General features: G+C 43.3%; 1 protein-coding gene across 2 annotated transcripts; it reads left to right on the top strand.

The window, feature by feature from the left end:
• The first annotated feature begins 279 nt into the window (after positions 1–279).
• On the top strand, positions 280–17,145 carry LOC130184872 (calpain-15-like). Of its 2 annotated transcripts, XM_056400962.1 has the most exons (15): positions 280–538; positions 855–1,020; positions 1,789–1,915; positions 3,488–3,675; positions 7,730–8,783; positions 9,328–9,536; positions 9,647–9,830; positions 10,122–10,345; positions 10,841–10,966; positions 11,220–11,372; positions 12,830–12,991; positions 13,367–13,590; positions 14,448–14,593; positions 15,074–15,252; positions 15,346–17,145. In XM_056400962.1, exons 4-15 carry the CDS (start codon positions 3,515–3,517, stop codon positions 15,521–15,523), a joined length of 3,000 nt encoding a protein of 999 aa, XP_056256937.1. In that variant the 5' UTR covers positions 280–538; positions 855–1,020; positions 1,789–1,915; positions 3,488–3,514; the 3' UTR covers positions 15,524–17,145. The 2 variants fall into 2 exon arrangements, with proteins under 2 accessions (XP_056256937.1, XP_056256936.1); XM_056400961.1 differs by having other exon boundaries at positions 280–1,020.
• The last annotated feature ends 730 nt before the right edge of the window (positions 17,146–17,875 follow it).

Below are 17,875 nucleotides of genomic sequence, written 5' to 3'. Positions count from 1 at the left end.
TTTCAGGGTTCCTGTTTAATATAATATGCCATTGGATGTACCAACAACTTCCAGAAAAATATTTTTATACAATAGAAAACTTCAAAATCAGAGACAAGTTCTGTCTTTGAAAGGAGCTGATTTCTAAATAGGTCGTCACGTTTAAATAAACACGTTTCAAATATGTTTCAAATAAATGTGTTTTTAAAAAAATAATAAATCTGTGTTTTTGGTTTGTTTGTTTGTTTGTTTGTTTTTATTTCTCTGTTCAGCTGAAACCGCCAATTCCGACCGGCGATCATTACATTGAACACCACTTTAATGGCGGGCCAAAAAATAGGCTACTTCCTTGCTGCTAAAGAAAACACAAAAGACCAAAGGTGTAAGTTATAACTAAGATTTATCCCTGTATCGATCGTTAGCCTCCGTTCAGTGTGAGCTACAACATGAAGAACTTCTTTAAAAACTCAGACAAAACAACAACTTTCAACAGGATCAGGACGAGAAGAAACTCCCGCCAAAAAATGTGCAATTTTATGGACAAAATGGCGGCTACAAGGTGGGTCACTCATGAACTGGAATAACAGCAAACATTTAGGATTTATCAGATTCAATTTATGAGGTTTTTAATTACTAATTAATTTAAAACTAATATAGAAACACAACATTTTAAATTTTCTTACAATAAAGTTCTGGTTGGTGAATTACTTGTTAGCCGAATTAACCGGAAAGCCGCCATGAATCGTTAAAAGGAACTTAAATTCACGTTTAACAAGGTATGTGTATCTGCTATGAAGACAGACATTATTACTGGTAAATGTATAATGGAGTTTGGTCTGTGGTGTGGAACTGAACTGTCGTCTTGATGTATTCAGCTTCCATTAACCAGGACTGTAACAGGGGGGGAAGATATTCGTCTTGACCGGATAAGAGGTCGATGTGTCCCGACGGCTGTCCGGTGTCCTGTCCTGAAAATGTCCCCGGAGAAAAGGAGCTGTCGCCGGTGGCGGGCTGAAGGAGAAGAGCGTCAAGCTGAAAACAGTAAGGCCGACATTAAGAGGAAGCGGCCTTCAAAATAAAAGACAGGACTGGAGCGTTAACCCAAACCCAGTCTACTTTATTCAGATTTTATTTTTTCAACAGATTTTAATTATGTTTTTTCTGATAGTTGCTTGATGGTCATTGACGGTCATTTAGTGCTGAAATAACTGAGTAATTGTTTTTCTATAAAATATTAAAGGATAGTGAAAATATAATGTCCCACAGCCCAAGATATTGTCTTCAGTTATCTTATTTTGTCCAAACTACTATCTGTGAAACTGAAATTAGTCAAACTTTAACATTTTTGCTTTAGAAAATTAGTAAAACAATTATTTGATCATTAAAATAGTTTCAATTTCTGTTAATTGACTATAGATTCATCAATCAAACAATTTGGACTGTTAGTCAAACACAACAAGTCATTTAAAAACATCTTTTGAAGTTTTTAACAATTTATGAAGTTATAATTAAGCAATTACTCCAAAAACATTTGGCAGATCAGACCAATATTGACAATTGAAATAATAATTAATTGCAGTTCCCATCGTTATACAATAGAAATGGGCTGAAATCCAACAATCCATCTGCAGCTTCCTTTATTTGTCAAATTGTGACAGAGGAAATTGTTGTTAATTAAAAGCAGATTTCATACATATTCCCATTTATTGTTATTGATTGACATTTATAATACTTAAAAAATGTTGCCAGTAGGGATTTTATTTTGAATGCAGTGACAGGAAGTGTTTGTTATTCATTGTGGATTGACAGTGATGGTGAGGAGAGCAGTGGTGACTGTGCATATGGGTGCTTAAAGGAAAGAGGATGCATGGAGATCTCAGACAGCTGGCAGGAACATCCATCCGCTTCATGCTCCGTCCGTCCCGGCAGCAGTCAGGTGAGTCCCGCTCTCCACACGGCCGCTGTTTGTTTTCAGGTCTTCGTGCTGCTGCAGGTTCTCGTCCAGCCGCCAGCTGTATACTGCAGGTGCACCAGGTTACCTGAAGTCTATGTGAACTTCAGTATTAGCAGGGATGCATCTGCATTGAGGTACAGGAGACTTCACTTGGATGCAAACCACATCAAACAGCATGAATTCAGTTTTAACTGTTAAAATTTCGTTCTTTAATGTAGTGATTGTTATTTTTTTTTTCACTCTGAGATAAAAGACACACCAACGAAGAAGGAGACAAATGCTGCGAGATGTGTGATTTTGAATTTCTGAGAACAGTAGTGGATTTTGGTAAAGAGCAGAGGAAACACATCTTCTGATCAGCGTTTTCCTTTTTTAAAGTGTGAGCTCCTGAGGTTATCAGAGATTTCAAGTCCTTGTTCAAGGACAAAACTGTGGAGAGAGCAGGGAGGGAGCTGAAGCAGCACATACAGGAGAAGCACATGACAGTACATGACATCTGTGTCTCTCTGAGTCTGAGCAATGTCACCCACTAATGTTTCTGTGAATCCTGTGTCTTTGCTTCTCTGTCCCTGACAGTATTGACTGAGTGGATCTTTAAACTGATCGATATAACACCAGCTCTCAGTCTGAGGTCAAAATGATATGATAAAGATTATTTTTCTGCCAGTTTGAAAATCCTTTGATGTATCAGTTCTCAGTTTTCATCTCAGCATTCACCTTGATGCTGTTTGATATGATACAGTACGGATGTGTAATGTTAAGGAAAAAAGAAATCAGATTTTTTTTTAAAAGAAAACCATTCTCAGAATTCTGAGATAATTATTTCGTTAATTCAGAAAAACAGACAAAATGATAGAAAACTGTGAAAAAATCTTATAAATAAAAAAGAAAAATGTGACACATGTAAAATCTTGCTTTGTCCGACCAACAGTCTAAAAGCCAAAGATAATCAGTTAACTGTGACATATGACAAAGAAAAGCATCAATTCTACTTAATGTAAGAATCTGGAATCAGAGAATCTTTTTTTTGTTGAAAAAAAAAGAGAAAACGTTTAAAGCTCCTCCAGTGTAAAGGTCTGTGTCCATGTGTAGTGTGATTATAGATCAGCTCTAGCTTCTATATTAATACTGTGAAAGTATCAAAGCCTCAGTCCACAGAGAAATGCACACAGCCTGTATTCAGAAACTGAGCCTTAAAACCAGCCGTCAGGACTTCTGGAACTTTGTGATGTCACAACAAAGCAGTCACCAAGCCCCGCCCACCTGGACCCACCATCCAAACCTTGCAGGATTTGGTTTCTCTGAGAGTTTTTACCTGAAATCTGCTATATTTTTATTGGATCACTCAGAAAACAGTCAGCCAATCAGAAGAGAGGCTCAGAGCCTCCTCTCTTCTGATTGGCTCACCGACCTGTTGTTACTAGAGCTCCAGAGAGAAGCCTGAGAGAGGAGATGTAAAACTACACTTTTAATGATTAACTGCTTCCACCACAGTTTGTTTCAGTCTCCGTCACCAGCAGATGCTGACTCTCCCTCTGCCCTCTCTTCTTTCAGGGCCTCTCCACTTGAGCCAGCGGCACCATGGGAAGCTCCACCTCCTCCCTTGTTGAAGAGGCCGAGGGTGAAGTCGCACCCCGGGGTGCGGCTCTGCCCCCCTCCCCCGTCATGGGGTGTCTAAGGAGCAGCCAGAGCACCTTCATCCCTCGGCAGCTTCCCAGACCGAGCAGGCACAGAGAGCGCAGGTAAGAGACGGGCGGCGGTAAACCTGTCGTCCTAACGCCGAACACGCCGTCAGTCTTCACACCAGCAGGAAGTAACAGCGTGTGAAAATAGTCCAAGTCCACATTTAGCAAAGCTTTATGGTCCTGAAGGAGAATCTGAAGAACAGTTCCCTCAGACGAACAGAAACCCTGTGAACAGACAGCTGCTGGTTCAAAGTCACAAATCAGCTCAGACACAGTGATGAATGTATTTAATCGCTACATTTCAATTAACCAGCCATAATCAATAATTAGGTCCTGTGAATCCCTCAGTCACCTTCAGAGAAAATCAGATCCTGCAGCGTCTTGTCTTGTTCTCAGTTTAAACAAACGCTTCACCCAGTAAATATAGACAGTGTTCCCGCGGGTCATTAAAGAGCCTGAAATTAAAATAGATAATAATAATAAACACTTCATAAAATAAAGGAAAATAAAGTCTTAAAACGTCTTATATTTACTGCGAACTTGTTTTAAGTGTTAAATTTGCAGATAGTGAGTTTCAGACTGGTAAAAAAAACAAAGCTAAAAGGCCAATTATAATGATGGTGTGGTTTCATGTCACTTGATACACACTGTTGTCACTTTGTTCACAGACACATTTATTTTTAAGATGTGGTCATGTCGACACGCTGGGGGGGGGGGGGGGGGGGGGGGGGGGGGGTCTACAGTCCGCAGGTCGAAATGGTGCAGGAACCTTGATAGACCTGATGATTATTCCATAAACATGTTCCTCTGTCTCTTCTTCTTCACTGTAAAACGCTGCAGAAAACCTGCTGTTTGCTTCTAATATTTGAGTTTAGAAAGTTTCTGTAAAACGTGATGAGCTGTGTTTGTCAGTGTTTGTCAGTGTTTGTCTGTGTCACATGATCACGGCTCTGCTTTCATGTGTAAATGCAGATCTGTGCTTTCAGGCTCCTCTCTCTCCTCGGCACTAACTTAGCTCTTCACACTCTTCTCACCTGCTCATAAACAAACCAGCGGGACACTTCACTTCCTCTGATAACAGCTGTTTTCCAAAGCACCACGGCCCGAGGTTCAGACACTCATCACGACTGCTCCACACTTGGTAAACCGGTGCCCGAGGCTACAGACCATTTAATATTTTATTTAAGCCTGTGTGTAACGACATTATCAGCAAAAAGCTTGATGCAAACCTGAGGTCACCAAACTGTTCCCCCTCCTCTCCTGAGTCTCTCCATCACAGAGTCTCAGACAGAAACACACATCTGTGCAGAGGTTTGGGTTGATTTTTGACGGTAAAACAAATCAGTTTTTATTATTACTTATGTAACGCCAAATCACAACAGAAGTTATCTCAAAGCACTCTTCAGACAGAGCAGGTCTAGACCTTCTCTTTATGAAATGATTCACAGAGACAGAACGGCTCCCACCATGAGCTGCACCGGGCCACAATGGCGAGAAAAAAATTCCATTAAGAGGCAGAAACCTCGAACTGAACCGGACGCAAGAAAAACGAACAAGTCAAAAGAAACAGCACAATATATTTGCGTTTTCCTCTCTGAGAGCATCTTCTGTGATTTTTAAGGAGTTATTATGATGATTTATTAATGATAATACGCCACACATTGCACCTTTAATGCGATGGCTGAACGGGTGGATATTTAATTTATATTCTACACTGAAGTATGTCGTCATGAATTCTTCATGAACCGGTCGATATAAAATAAACCTCAGCCTTCCTGAGCGTCGTCAAATCTCCACTTATGAATTATTCCTGTGTCTCTGTCTCGTACAGCGTCTATACTCTGTCCACCGTCGGTCCTCTCTGCTGCCACACTGTCCCAGCCGTCATCAGACTCGCCGTCAGTGGGAGTCGAGTTACTCGCTGACAGGAAATGTAACGCCACCGGGGAAATCCCAGGTGATTGGACGACAGACAATTAGTCTGGAAAAGTACACATGAGCTTTCCAAAGGGGATTCAGATCTGCAGACCTCTGAACATCCCGTCTGATGCAGAGAGATCAAAATACCCTTTATAAAGACTAACAGTGACGTCTGAGAAGATAAAACAATGCTGACAAAGTTTCATAAAACATTAGCGTTTAATTTATTATTTATTATCTTAAATCAGCAGTTCAAGTCATTTAAAGCTCCATATTTTCTTCTTCTTCTGTGTTTTATTTGAAGTGTTGATCCATCAGAAGATATAAAAACCATCTCAGTGTAGTTTTACATCTCCTCTCTCAGGCTTCTCTCTGCAGCTCTAGTAACAACAGGTCTGTGAGCCAATCAGAAGAGAGGAGGCTCTGAGCCTCTCTTCTGATTGGCTGACTGTTTTCTGAGTGATCCAATAAAAATACAGCAGATTTCAGGTAAAAACACTCAGAGAAACCAAATCCTGCAAGGTTTGGATGGTGGGTCCAGGTGGGCGGGGCTTGGTGACTGCTTTGTTGTGACATCACAAAGTTCCAGGTCCAGATGGCTCATTTTAATTAAGGCTCAGTTTCTGCCTCTTTTTTTGTTTTCTTAGGATTTTAAAAATATTTATAGTGAAAAATGATTAATATTTTTGTATTTTGCAATTTTTAAAACATTTATGAAATATATTCTTAAAATTCAGGATTTATTTTGGGAAGATTGGGAAAACTACTTTTAATGTTTATAAGAAGCAGGCAGCAAAAGGTGGAAAAAATTATTATTGTTAAGTTATTCTTTATGAAATATATATAGTATAATATAGTAGTATAGTATAATAGTCTGCCAATTATCTTGATGATTTTTTAATTAATTATTTGGTCCATAAAATGTCAGATATAAAAAAAAAAGGTTTATAAAATGTTGGTTGAAGAAAAAGAGAGAAGAGAATTTAAAGGTCTGGTTTGGTTTGATGAACAGTGAATTTAAAAATCATCTAAAAAAGTTTATCAGTGAAAAATTGACTATTAAAATTGTTGCTCATTAATCAACTAATTGCTTCAGCTCTAGTGAAAAAGGTAAATATATTTATTTTAAAGTTTAAATTCTTAAAAACTCATGATTCAGAAGCAAAACAAAATTTATTTTAGATACGGCAGAATTTAAAAATATTGTCAGCAAATAAATGTAGAAGTGAGAAAAATGAATGTGAATTATATAATAAATGTTAATCGGTATATTTAGCAGGAAGCAGTGGAGGTGATGCAGGTATCTGTGCTTCATTGTGTAACACCTGAGCTCTGCATCACAGAAACACCTGCGTCTCTCAGACCGTTTGCTCTGCGGTAACCCGTCCAGGTCGGCCTGTGCCGGAAGTTTCAGGCGTGATGCCAAAGCTACTTAGAGCGCAGCTTGAAAATGTGGGCCAGCCTCCACACAGATGTCCCGCCGGCTCCTCCACGGCTCAGATAATGTGGATCAGGAACACAGATCTGAGACGTGTAGCTGTGAGCTGATTTTCCTGCTGGGACAGAACGTGAGGAGGGCAGGAAACCGCCGGTCCCTGTGAGGCACCGGTGGAAGAACACGTTCTGTTTTAACTGTGGTGCAGCTTCTTCTATCATTTCCATATTCATGCATTTTAATTTTTCTCCCCCTGAGCCGCCATAGGGTAAAAAAAAGGCAAGAACCGTTAATGCAGCCTTTTATATTTGGAGATTTCCCTCCTCTGCTCAGGCTTTTTCTGCCTCTGCTCTCCAGAGATTTTACACTGACTGAAACCAGAGTTCAGCTGAAGACGGTTCTGATCATTTTCATTTCACCGCACTTCAGCTGAAACGTGTGGCGGTTATTTTATCAGTAAATGTGACCTACAATCACCTCCTCGTGGTCGTATCCCTCCGCCACTCAGACTAGTTTCAGGTTACATCCCTGTTTATCCAGAGTCATATAAAATATTAAACATCTGTGGGTCTTGAGTTATGGCTTAAAACATCCTTTGACCTTTGACCGTCAAAGTCTAATCAGTTCATCCTTGAGTCCAAGTCAATGTTTGTGTATAATATTTAGTATATAATAGAAATGGAAAGAGTATAAAATGTATAAATGAATATAATAAATGCCCAGATTGTGTTTCTGAAGTTGTGTGTTTCCCTCCAGTTTCTCTTCTGGGTCGATGCCCATGCAGAGGAGCCAGTGGGCCTGTGGCTGTTGTACCTTCCTGAATGCAGCCGGCGCCCCCCGCTGCTCCATCTGTGAAGCCCCGCGGCGAAGACCCGACACCCGCTGGATGTGGCACGGGTCCAGCAGGGAGGACGGTCGCTGGTCCTGCCCGCGCTGCACGCTGGCCAACTCGCGTGGCAGCCTGGCGTGCTCGCTGTGCGGCTACACCGGAGCGCCGGACCGACCGCGGGACTCCTCCGAAGACCAGCCTCGGCCTCAGCGCTCCAGCAGCTGCTCCGGTCCCCTGAGGCCGTCGTCAGCTGACAGGAAACAGCCAGAAGATGCAGACGGACACAGCCTGACCTGGGACTGTTTGAGGTGCACTCTGCAGAACACCCCTACCTCCATGTCCTGCTCCGCCTGCGGGGGACCACGCAAACTGTCTCTGCCCCAGATCCCCGCCGAGGCCTTGCTCATGCCTGAGGTCTGCGATCAAACAGGAACACAGCAACCAGAACCCGCAGCGGGGGGGCTTTCACTTTCCATATCAACCAGAGGAGAGTGTTTACCGGTGGAAGCTTCATACCCCGACCCGCCCTCCTCCTCGTCTTCAGGTCATAATAATCCGGTTCCCTGCAGCCGCAGAGAGGTGCCGCCGCCAGATGTTTGCCTCAGTCAAGCACACAGCATCAGTCCGTCTCCTTCGACCCTCGCCGTGTCACATCTGTCTGCCCAGCCAGAGCTGCTGCCCGGGAGACGGCTCAGCATCCTGAAAGAGGAAATGTCACCTCTGTCGCCTGCATCAGATGCCTCCGTGTCGTTTCCACCCGTCAACAGGACGGAGGAGTGGTCGTGTCCGGCGTGCACCCTCATCAACAAGGTCAGAGCCAAACACTGCCTGGCGTGCCACACCCCCCAGCAGCACGCCGCGCAGATGAAACCGGCGCTGTCCCCCAGGAGGAAGGAGAGCATGCTGGTGGAGGCGCTGCGGCAGAGCGACGAAGGAGAGGCCAAAGAGCTGTGGGAGAACATCGTCAGCTTCTGCAGGGAGGTTAGTACACGAACCTTCAACCCCGCACCACACTCCAGATCAATCGATCGATCGATCAATGTCCCTGAGCTTCGCTGTGCAGAAAGTTTCTCTCAGTCTAACACCAGGACACAGATTTGATTCAGTCCGATATCTGAAGTCTGATCAGATTACCTCTGAACAACAGTATGACATTACAGCCAGTTGGGAGCCAATCAGGTTCCAGTATGGAACTTAAACGAGTGTGATGTTGAAACTTGAAGCCTCAGAGGAAAAGAGAAAGTGGTCTCCGACTTTTGTTTTATGATATGAACATATACATAAACATAGGATGGGCTGGACATGTATGTCAGTGTATGAAATAGTTCCCATTTCTAATATATGTTTTATTTTATAAGTATTTATATTTCAAACATGGAAACTCAGTTTATGTACCTGTAATACATTTGTGTTTGGGAACAAAAAGAAAAAAAGAAAAGCAATGTAAGTTTCCACATCGTTAATGCGTGAGGCTGTAAAACTGGATGTATGGAAACAGGTACAAGTCGTTTCTTCTATTTTCCAGAACGCCGTGACGTTCGTGGACGACAGTTTCCCCCCCAGTCCAAAGTCCGTGGGCTTCCCGGCGGACGACAGCGTCCAGCATCGGGTCAAAAAGTGGCTTCGTCCTCAAGAAATCAACTGCTGCAACTTCAGAGAGCGAGGGGTGAAGTGGTCCGTGTTCCGCATGCCTCGCCCATCTGACATCCTGCAGGGACTTCTGGGTAACTGCTGGTGAGGAAAACACAGACACAGTCCCCTGCTTCTGTATGAGTTGGTCTGACATCATCCACAGAGGTCGGAGGGTTTCTCTAAGAGCGCCGTGTCTCTGCTCCGGAGAACAGGTTCCTCAGTGCCTTGGCTGTTCTGGCAGAACGTCCCGAGCTGGTGGAGAAAGTGATGGTGACCCGAGCGCTGTGTGCGGAGGGAGCCTATCAGGTGCGTCTCTGCAAGGACGGCTCGTGGACCACGGTGTTGGTGGACGACATGCTGCCGTGCGACGAGAGCGGCCACCTCCTCTTCTCTCAGGTGAAACGCTCGCTCTCCTGGTTTTCAGTCACGTCTCATTTGTGATTCTCATTTTTCACAATTTAGTTCTTTCACTTTTACTGTCACTTTGGACACTTCTCGTACATCATCCCAAAATGTTTCTGTCCCCGGGGACGGACGGGTGTGATCCTCTTCTTCTCTCCAGCAGGATCGTTGTGCAGATGTGAATCTACCTTTTTCGTCTTTGCAGTAAAGAAAAGTCGGACTGGAGCTCAGGGCGTGAGCCGAACCTCAGAACCTCAGCTCTGTTCTCTCGTGTTCCCTCTCCAGGCCCAGAGGAAGCAGCTTTGGGTTCCTCTGATAGAAAAAGCTCTGGCCAAGCTCCACGGTTCCTACTTCGCTCTGCAGGCGGGCCGCGCTATCGAGGGCCTCTCCACGCTGACGGGGGCCCCCTGCGAGTCTCTGGCGCTCCAGGTCAGCGCCACCAACCCCAAGGAGGAGCCCATCGACACAGACCTCATCTGGGCCCGAATGCTGAGCTCCAAAGAAGCAGGGTGAGCGTCTCTGACACAGTCTGGTTTCAGTCATGCTCGTTTATCAGATCTGGTTCCTGGAAGCCTCAAGTCGTCTCGTCACAGCCTTTTAATTAAACCTTCAGAACGAAAACCCACCGTGAGCTTTATTACTGTGAAGACCTGGAGGCCTTATTCATTTATCTTCATCTTTATTTATATATTTAAACTGTTTTACTGGTGTGGATTGTTTTCCTTTTAATCATTTTATGTCTGGTCTTTATTTCTGGTTCTACTCACTTTAACACATCTCCTCTGTTTTAGTGTTTTATTATTTCATCATTATATTTGCTTTACAGTCTTCAGAGTTCAGTTCCTGTTATTATTGTCTCATTTCTTTTGTTTTTATTTGTTACTTGGTCATTTATTGTTCTGTGTGTGTGTGTGTGTGTGTGTGTGTGTGTGTGTGTGTGTGTGTGTGTGTGTGTGTGTGTGTGTGTGTGTGAGAGGTCGTTTCTTCTCTGTCTGTGCTGCTAGCTTCCTGATGGGGGCGTCTTGTGGAGGAGGCAACATGAAGGTGGATGACACGGAGTACGAGTCCCTGGGTTTACGTCCACGACACGCCTACTCTGTCCTCGATGTGCGGGACGTGGACACTCACAGGTGAGGACGCTGAAGACAGGAAGTGACAGGGTGGCAGCGTGTGCAGCCATGTTGTAAATATATAGGAAATGATTGTGTGCTTTTATTCTGAAAAGTTCTGATATACAGAGTGTGATATGAGGAAAAATGACACCAGTTTCAGAAAGTAATCGGACCTCAGCTCTAAGTGAGGAGGACGTGTCGCCCTTCTGTGGGGACAGGTTCTGAAGCTCAGGGTACCAGTCAGAACTCTAACGTCTGGCTCCTGGTTCAGATTACTGCAGCTCAGGAACCCGTGGGGTCGGTTCTCCTGGACGGGCCCCTGGGCCGACGACTGGCCAAACTGGCCTCCACACCTGAAGAGGGAGCTGTGCGCCCAGCGAGCCGAGGACGGACTGTTCTGGATGGACTTCTGGGATTTCATCAGGTAGATTAGGAGCCCACTAAGTCTGGAGTAACCCTCCTCCTTAGCAACAGTCCTTAGTAACGCTTATACTTATAATGTTAAATAATTCTATAACCACACTGACGACGTTGTTGATTCTCCTGCATTTATAGAAGAATAACATTCAGCAGAGGGAACAGTAAAGTGCCGCAGTGTGTAGTGTGTGTGTGTGTGTGTGTGTGTGTGTGTGTGTGTGTGAGAGTGTGTGTGTGAGTGTGTGTGTGTGAGAGTGTGTGTGTGAGTGTGTGTGTGTGTGAGAGTGTGTGTGTGTGTGTGATGTGTGTGTGTGTGTGTGTGTGTGTGTGTGTGTGTGTGTGAGTGTGTGTGTGTGTGAGTGTGTGTGTGTGATGTGTGTGTGTGTGTGAGTGTGTGTGTGAGTGTGTGTGTTGTGTGTGTGTGTGTGTGAGTGTGTGTGTGAGTGTGTGTGTGTGTGAGTGTGTGTGTGTGTGTGTGAGTGTGTGTGTGTGTGAGTGTGTGTGTGTGTGAGTGTGTGTGTGTGTTGTGAGTGTGTGTGTGAGTGTGTGTGTGTGTGTGTGTGTGAGTGTGTGTGTGTGTGTGTGGTGTGAGTGTGTGTGTGGTGTGTGTGTGTGAGTGTTGTGTGTGTGAGTGTGTGTGTGTGAGTGTGTGTGTGTGTGAGTGTGTGTGTGTGTGTGTGTGTGTGAGTGTGTGTGTGTGTGTGTGTGTGAGTGTGTGTGTGTGTGTGAGTGTGTGTGTGTGTGTGTGTGTGTGTGTGGTGTGTGTGAGTGTGTGTGTGTGTGAGTGTGTGTGTGTGTGTGTGTGTGTGTGAGTGTGTGTGTGTGTTGTGTGAGTGTGTGTGTGTGTGTGTGTGAGTGTGTGTGTGTGTGTGAGTGTGTGAGTGTGGTGTGTGTGTGTGAGTGTGTGTGTGTGTGTGAGTGTGTGTGTGTGGTGTGTGTGTGTGTGTGTGTGTGTGTGAGTGTGTGTGTGTGTGAGTGTGTGTGTGTGAGTGTGTGTGTGTGTGTGTGAGTGTGTGTGTGAGTGTGTGTGTGTGTGTGTGTGAGTGTGTGTGTGTGAGTGTGTGTGTGTGTGTGTGTGTGTGTGTGAGTGTGTGTGTGTGTGTGTGTGTGTGTGTGTGGTGTGAGTGTGTGTGTGGTGTGTGAGTGTGTGTGTGTGTGTGTGTGTGTGTGTGTGTGAGTGTGTGAGTGTGTGTGTGTGTGTGAGTGTGTGTGTGAGTGTGTGTGTGTGTGTGTGTGTGTGTGGTGTGTGTGTGTGTGTGTGTGTGTGTGTGTGTGTGTGTGTGTGAGTGTGTGTGTGTGTGTGTGTGTGTGTGTGTGTGTGTGTTGTGTGTGTGTGTGTGTGTGTGTGTGTGTGTGTGTGTGAGTGTGTGTGTGTGTGTGTGTGAGTGTGTGTGAGTGTGTGTGTGTGTGTGTGTGTGTGTCGATGTGTTCACACGTCTGTGAGTGTGTGTCTGACCCCGGCAGGTACTTTGACTCAGTGGATATCTGTAAGATTCACTCAGACTGGCAGGAGCTCCGGGTCCCGGGCGTCTTCCCCCGAGGAGCCGACGTTCCGGTGACGGTGGTGTCCATCACGGTTCTGGAGAGAACATCTGTAGAACTGGCTTTGTTCCAGCAGGGCAGCAGGTAGGACGACGCTCCACACCTGAGGAACTTTAATAAGGACGTCTTTATTTCACAGATACTGAGCAATGATGAACTCTACAGTAAACAAACAGCCCTGGTCAGTATCACTACATATTACCTAAAGAAGAATCCTGTTCATTTAATACAGTTTATTTGTTTTTAGCCAAAGCAAAGAGAAGATTGAAGATTAAAGTTATTTGAAAAACACACATTTTTGACTAATTACACTATAATTAAAATGTCAATCCACTCTTTATTAGTGAGATTCAATTCTTTTAATTTTAATTACTTTATATATTTTTGATGGTTTGTATGGAAGCCCAGAGAGACAAGTGAAACGTTTTCTTTGGATCATTTGTCCTTGTGTTTCGTCAGGCGCTGGGACACGGCGGAGAGCCACCTGCTGGATCTGTGTGTGCTGGTGTTTCGGGTCTCCTACGACAGCTCGGGGACTCTGGCGCTGGGTCGTCTGCTGGCTCACAGCCGGCGCTCGGTGAGGAGGTTCGTGGGCTGCTGTGACGTCATGCTGGAGCCCGGCGAGTACGCTGCGCTGTGCTGCGCCTTCAACCACTGGCACAGCGGCGTCGCCGAGGGGACAGGTACGCAGCAGATGACGTCAGGCGTGGAGCTGATCACACCTGTCTTGTGTCCTCTCATGCACATTTTATATAGAGTTTCCAGTATATTAGGAACACCTGGCTAAAACTGAGTCAGTCTAATCCTGCAATAAGGAGAGGTGTTGATTCACCTGTGTGATCATTTTGGAGGCTTTAGTTTGTGCTGGACTGTGTTGCATTATACTGCAAGGTGTGTCTGTTATTTCTCATGTATATTCTGAGGATCAGGTGAACGACCTGCGGCCGGGTCGTTGGGTTTACCTTCCTTTTTTTTTTTTTAATGGCTGGAAAATTAGACGTTTTTATTTAAAGCAAAAGAAAATTGCAAAAACATAAACTTCATTATTACAGCGCCACCTATCAGACAGTTAGTGTCGTTCTTTGTGCCGGAGTAGTGGGTGGAATTTGCATCAATCTGCCAATTTGTGTGAGTTTTTCTTTTGTGAGTCATGAGAGGGGAGAACAGATTTTACAGTTTGACAGGGACAACGTGATTGGCTGGTTGAGATATCTGAAATGTGAAATCTGATTGGTCACCTGAAGTCAGCTGATTACAAGAAGTGAGGTGAGATGGAGAGAGAGAAGAGATCATAAACATGGCAGACTGCTCTGACCTCAGATGATCAGCGGTTGAGCCCGGAGTGTTTCTGGAGTTGCACCGAATTAAACGACCTGTAGATGGCGAGTAAAACACACGTACCTGAGCTACATCAGTAGAGTGTGTAGCTTAGGACAGACCTGTCCTTCATCTCATAATATCATCACTAACGTCACATTGTCCAGTCATATGAAAAGGTGTCTGAGGGGGCGTGTGCTCTCCTCTCTTCATGTGTTTTCAGTGAGCGGGGGCAGGGCGGAGTCTCCTGGCTACATGCTGGCCGTGTACAGCTCCAGACTCGTGATGGTGGAGCAGGTAACGGCCTCCAACACCACCATCGCCGACGCCATCATCCAGCTGACGGAAACCAAAGGAGAGAGACACGAGGTGATGCCACGTTCGCTCAGTCCTCGTCAGCGCTGTGTCATTAGCTTATACCTGTTATCAGGTGCTCTGCTCGTCGTCCTCCTGCTGGTTTCACAGGAACTTCACAGAAACCTTAAGGAGAAGACTTGAGGTTGTTTTGTGCAACTGCTTTTATTTTAAGGAAACTTGAACTCAGACTTAAATCTTAACTTAAGGGTTTTCTTGTGCAACAGGCGCCTGATCTGAGCTGAACTCAGTTAAAAGGCTTCACAATAAAAATGTGGAAAAGTTCTCCAGGGAATTTGGGGCCAGTTGCACAAAACACCTTAAGTTTTCTACTTAAGTCTGACACTTAAGGTTTAATTCCTCCTTACCTGAGGGAGTTACTTTAGTTAAGGAAAAATGATAAGAAATTTATAGCAGTGAAAGAGATTTTACAGCAGTAAAATTCTGCTGTTTCCATGGAGACCGTTGATGTGTGTGTGTGTGTGTGTGTGTCAGGGTCGGGAGGGGATGACCTGCTACTACCTGACCCACGGCTGGGCGGGGCTCATCGTCATGGTGGAGAACAGACACCCGCGGCACCACCTGCACGTGTCCTGCGACTGCAGCGACAGCTTCAACGTGGTGTCGACGCGCAGCAGCCTGAAAACCATCGACAGCATCCCCCCCCTGCACAGGTTCACCTCCACACACACATCTCCCGATTCTCTCAGCAGTGGACTCGTGCGCTGCTCGGATATGAGAACCAGAGCTTTATTTGTCTCTCTCAGACAGGTGCTGGTGGTTTTGTCTCAGCTGGAGGGAAACGCTGGATTCTCCATCACACACAGACTGGCTCATCGTAAGGCTGTCCAGGCGTCGCTGGGGAACTGGAGTCCCTCAAAAGCAACACACAGTCCCGCTCTGAGTCCGGAGACTGCAGGTCTGCACCAGCCTCGCCCCCTCTGACCGCTGGGATCGGCAGCTTCTTTCAACAAACAGTCCAACTCCTGGGGACTCGTGTCCGTCTCATCTGACTGTTTGATGACGTCCTCAAAGTGTTGGACTATTTTTCAAAGAGAGCCTCATATTCTTCCACAAACACTCTGAGAGCTGCTCTGAGACAGAAGCATCTCACTGCTTGAATTAAACCTCAGTGGACAGAACGCAACAGCCATGTGCACACGGCAGTAAAGTACAGACAGAGAGGCGTCGGCCACAGTGTCACCGTCTAGTCAACAACAGACGGAAGAAATTCAGGCGTCAGGTCATGAATTAATCAAACACACCTCCCAGATGTTACCTGGACCAGTGGCTCAAATAATAGAGAGAGACCAAATAATACGTTCAGAGCGTTTTTATTTTAACAATCGAACATTCAGGACTGTGTGACGGAGCGTCAGGGAGCACAGCGAGGGGAGAAAAAGAAATCTGAAATTTCGAGAATAAAGTTGTAATATTACATTCATTAAAAATGTAAAATTTCAAGAGGAAAATACTAATTTTTAGCAATATTACATCAACCAATCAAACGGGTGAAAGCACAGTCAGTGGCAGCTGCAGATGAAGTTTCTCCTTATTTGTGAAACCTAAAGTAGAACTTCACAGGATGCTCCACGTTCCTCATTTTAAAGCTTCTGATATTTCCCTCTGCAACAACACACAAACTAAAATTACAACTATTTTCTTGTAATATTATGACTTTTTTCTCATAAAATTACAACTTCATCCTCATAATATTATGACTTTTTTTCTTGAAGTATTATGATTTTATTCTCAAAATTACGACTTTATTCTTATAATGTCTGACTGTTTCCCTCAGTGTGGCCCTCATCCTCTCAATACTTTAAATCAACAGGTGAGAAAATGTATTTCTGTCTTCAGAGCAGCTCTGCCTCTGAGAAAATGTCTGACCCACAAACAGAAGCTGCTCGACCCGTCACAAAGATGAACACTTAGAGCAGATCTTCTTAGAGAACACATGATGCACTTTACATTTCAGATCACAGGCTGGTCTTCAGGTCCAGACTGTCTTAATTGCACTGGTGATAGATGAATAGAAGTTATCTTAATTAGTTGTGTCTGAACTGGCTGCCAAGATGTAACACAAACACAGTATTATTCAGTCTTACTGCACATTTGTAACATGTAGGATGTTTAGATAAAGTGTTTTAGTTTAGAGATGCAGCAGAGACTCGTTGTGTGGTTGCATTAGCACTTTATCAATTTTAAACTATGCTGGATACTCGTGGTGTTTTATTTCAGAGGAGACGTTTTAAACTTGCACAATGGATACAAATATTTTATGCTCATGAATCCAAAACTACCGTCATGTTGTTAGAGAGAAGATAAAAACTATGCAAATGTTTGAAAGCTGTGATGATGCTTCGTCAATTAAAATGTGTATAGCTCTTTATCTTTGGCGTATCTGTTATATTTACAGGGTGAAGATAGGATTTTGTTGTGATTAGTGTGTTGTTATTATTATATTCACATTTTTTACCTTCAGGTTTGACCTTCACTGTATTCTGTGTGTTCATCCACTTACAATAAATAAATAACATTGATAATCAGTATTCAGGAAGCTTAAATATTATACTGACAGAAATTTCTCAACAGTGTTTCTAATATTCTGTTTACATATTATGTATAATTATATAATAATAATTAGAAAACATTCATGAAGGAAAACTAATAATTGTTATGATTCTATAGGTAGAAATATTATTGAAGGTTTTGCTCAAAATAAAACAGTTTAATTCTTTTATTTTTTAAATAGCATTATTTATTAAAAATAATAAAATCAATAATAATAATAATAAAAAAAATTTTCCCCATTATGAAGCCATTTCCAAAATAAAACAGTTTAATACTTTTATTTTTGAAATAACATTATTTATTAAAAATAATCAAATCAATAATAATAAAACATTTTCTTCCCCATTATGAAGCCATTTCCCAAATAAAACAGTTTAATACTTTTATTTTTGAAATAACATTATTTATTAAAAATAATCAAATCAATAATAATAAAACATTTTTTTCCCCATTATGAAGCCATTTCCAAAATAAAACAGTTTAATACTTTTATTTTTGAAATAACATTATTTATTAAAAATAATCAAATCAATAATAATAAAACATTTTTTTCCCCATTATGAAGCCATTTCCAAAATAAAACAGTTTAATACTTTTATTTTTGAAATAACATTATTTATTAAAAATAATCAAATCAATAATAATAAAACATTTTTTTCCCCATTATGAAGCCATTTCCAAAATAAAACAGTTTAATACTTTTATTTTTGAAATAACATTATT

The sequence above is a fragment of the Seriola aureovittata genome, chromosome 17, assembly GCF_021018895.1.
Source record: "Seriola aureovittata isolate HTS-2021-v1 ecotype China chromosome 17, ASM2101889v1, whole genome shotgun sequence".
Taxonomy (NCBI): Eukaryota; Metazoa; Chordata; class Actinopteri; order Carangiformes; family Carangidae; genus Seriola; species Seriola aureovittata.
The sequence above is the reverse complement of the archived record's forward strand: the minus strand, read 5'-3'. Positions and strand labels throughout refer to the sequence as shown.

What these genes read in the sequence shown, in the direction of transcription:
- LOC130184872 (XM_056400962.1), top strand. Translation starts at nt 3,515, where the DNA reads ATGGGAAGCTCCACCTCCTCCCTTGTTGAAGAGGCCGAGGGTGAAGTC. An exon ending in GACTTCTGGGATTTCATCAG is followed by an intron (nt 11,373 to 12,829) that starts GTAGATTAGGAG and finishes TGACCCCGGCAG; the next exon opens with GTACTTTGACTCAGTGGATA. An exon ending in AGCATCCCCCCCCTGCACAG is followed by an intron (nt 15,253 to 15,345) that starts GTTCACCTCCAC and finishes TGTCTCTCTCAG; the next exon opens with ACAGGTGCTGGTGGTTTTGT.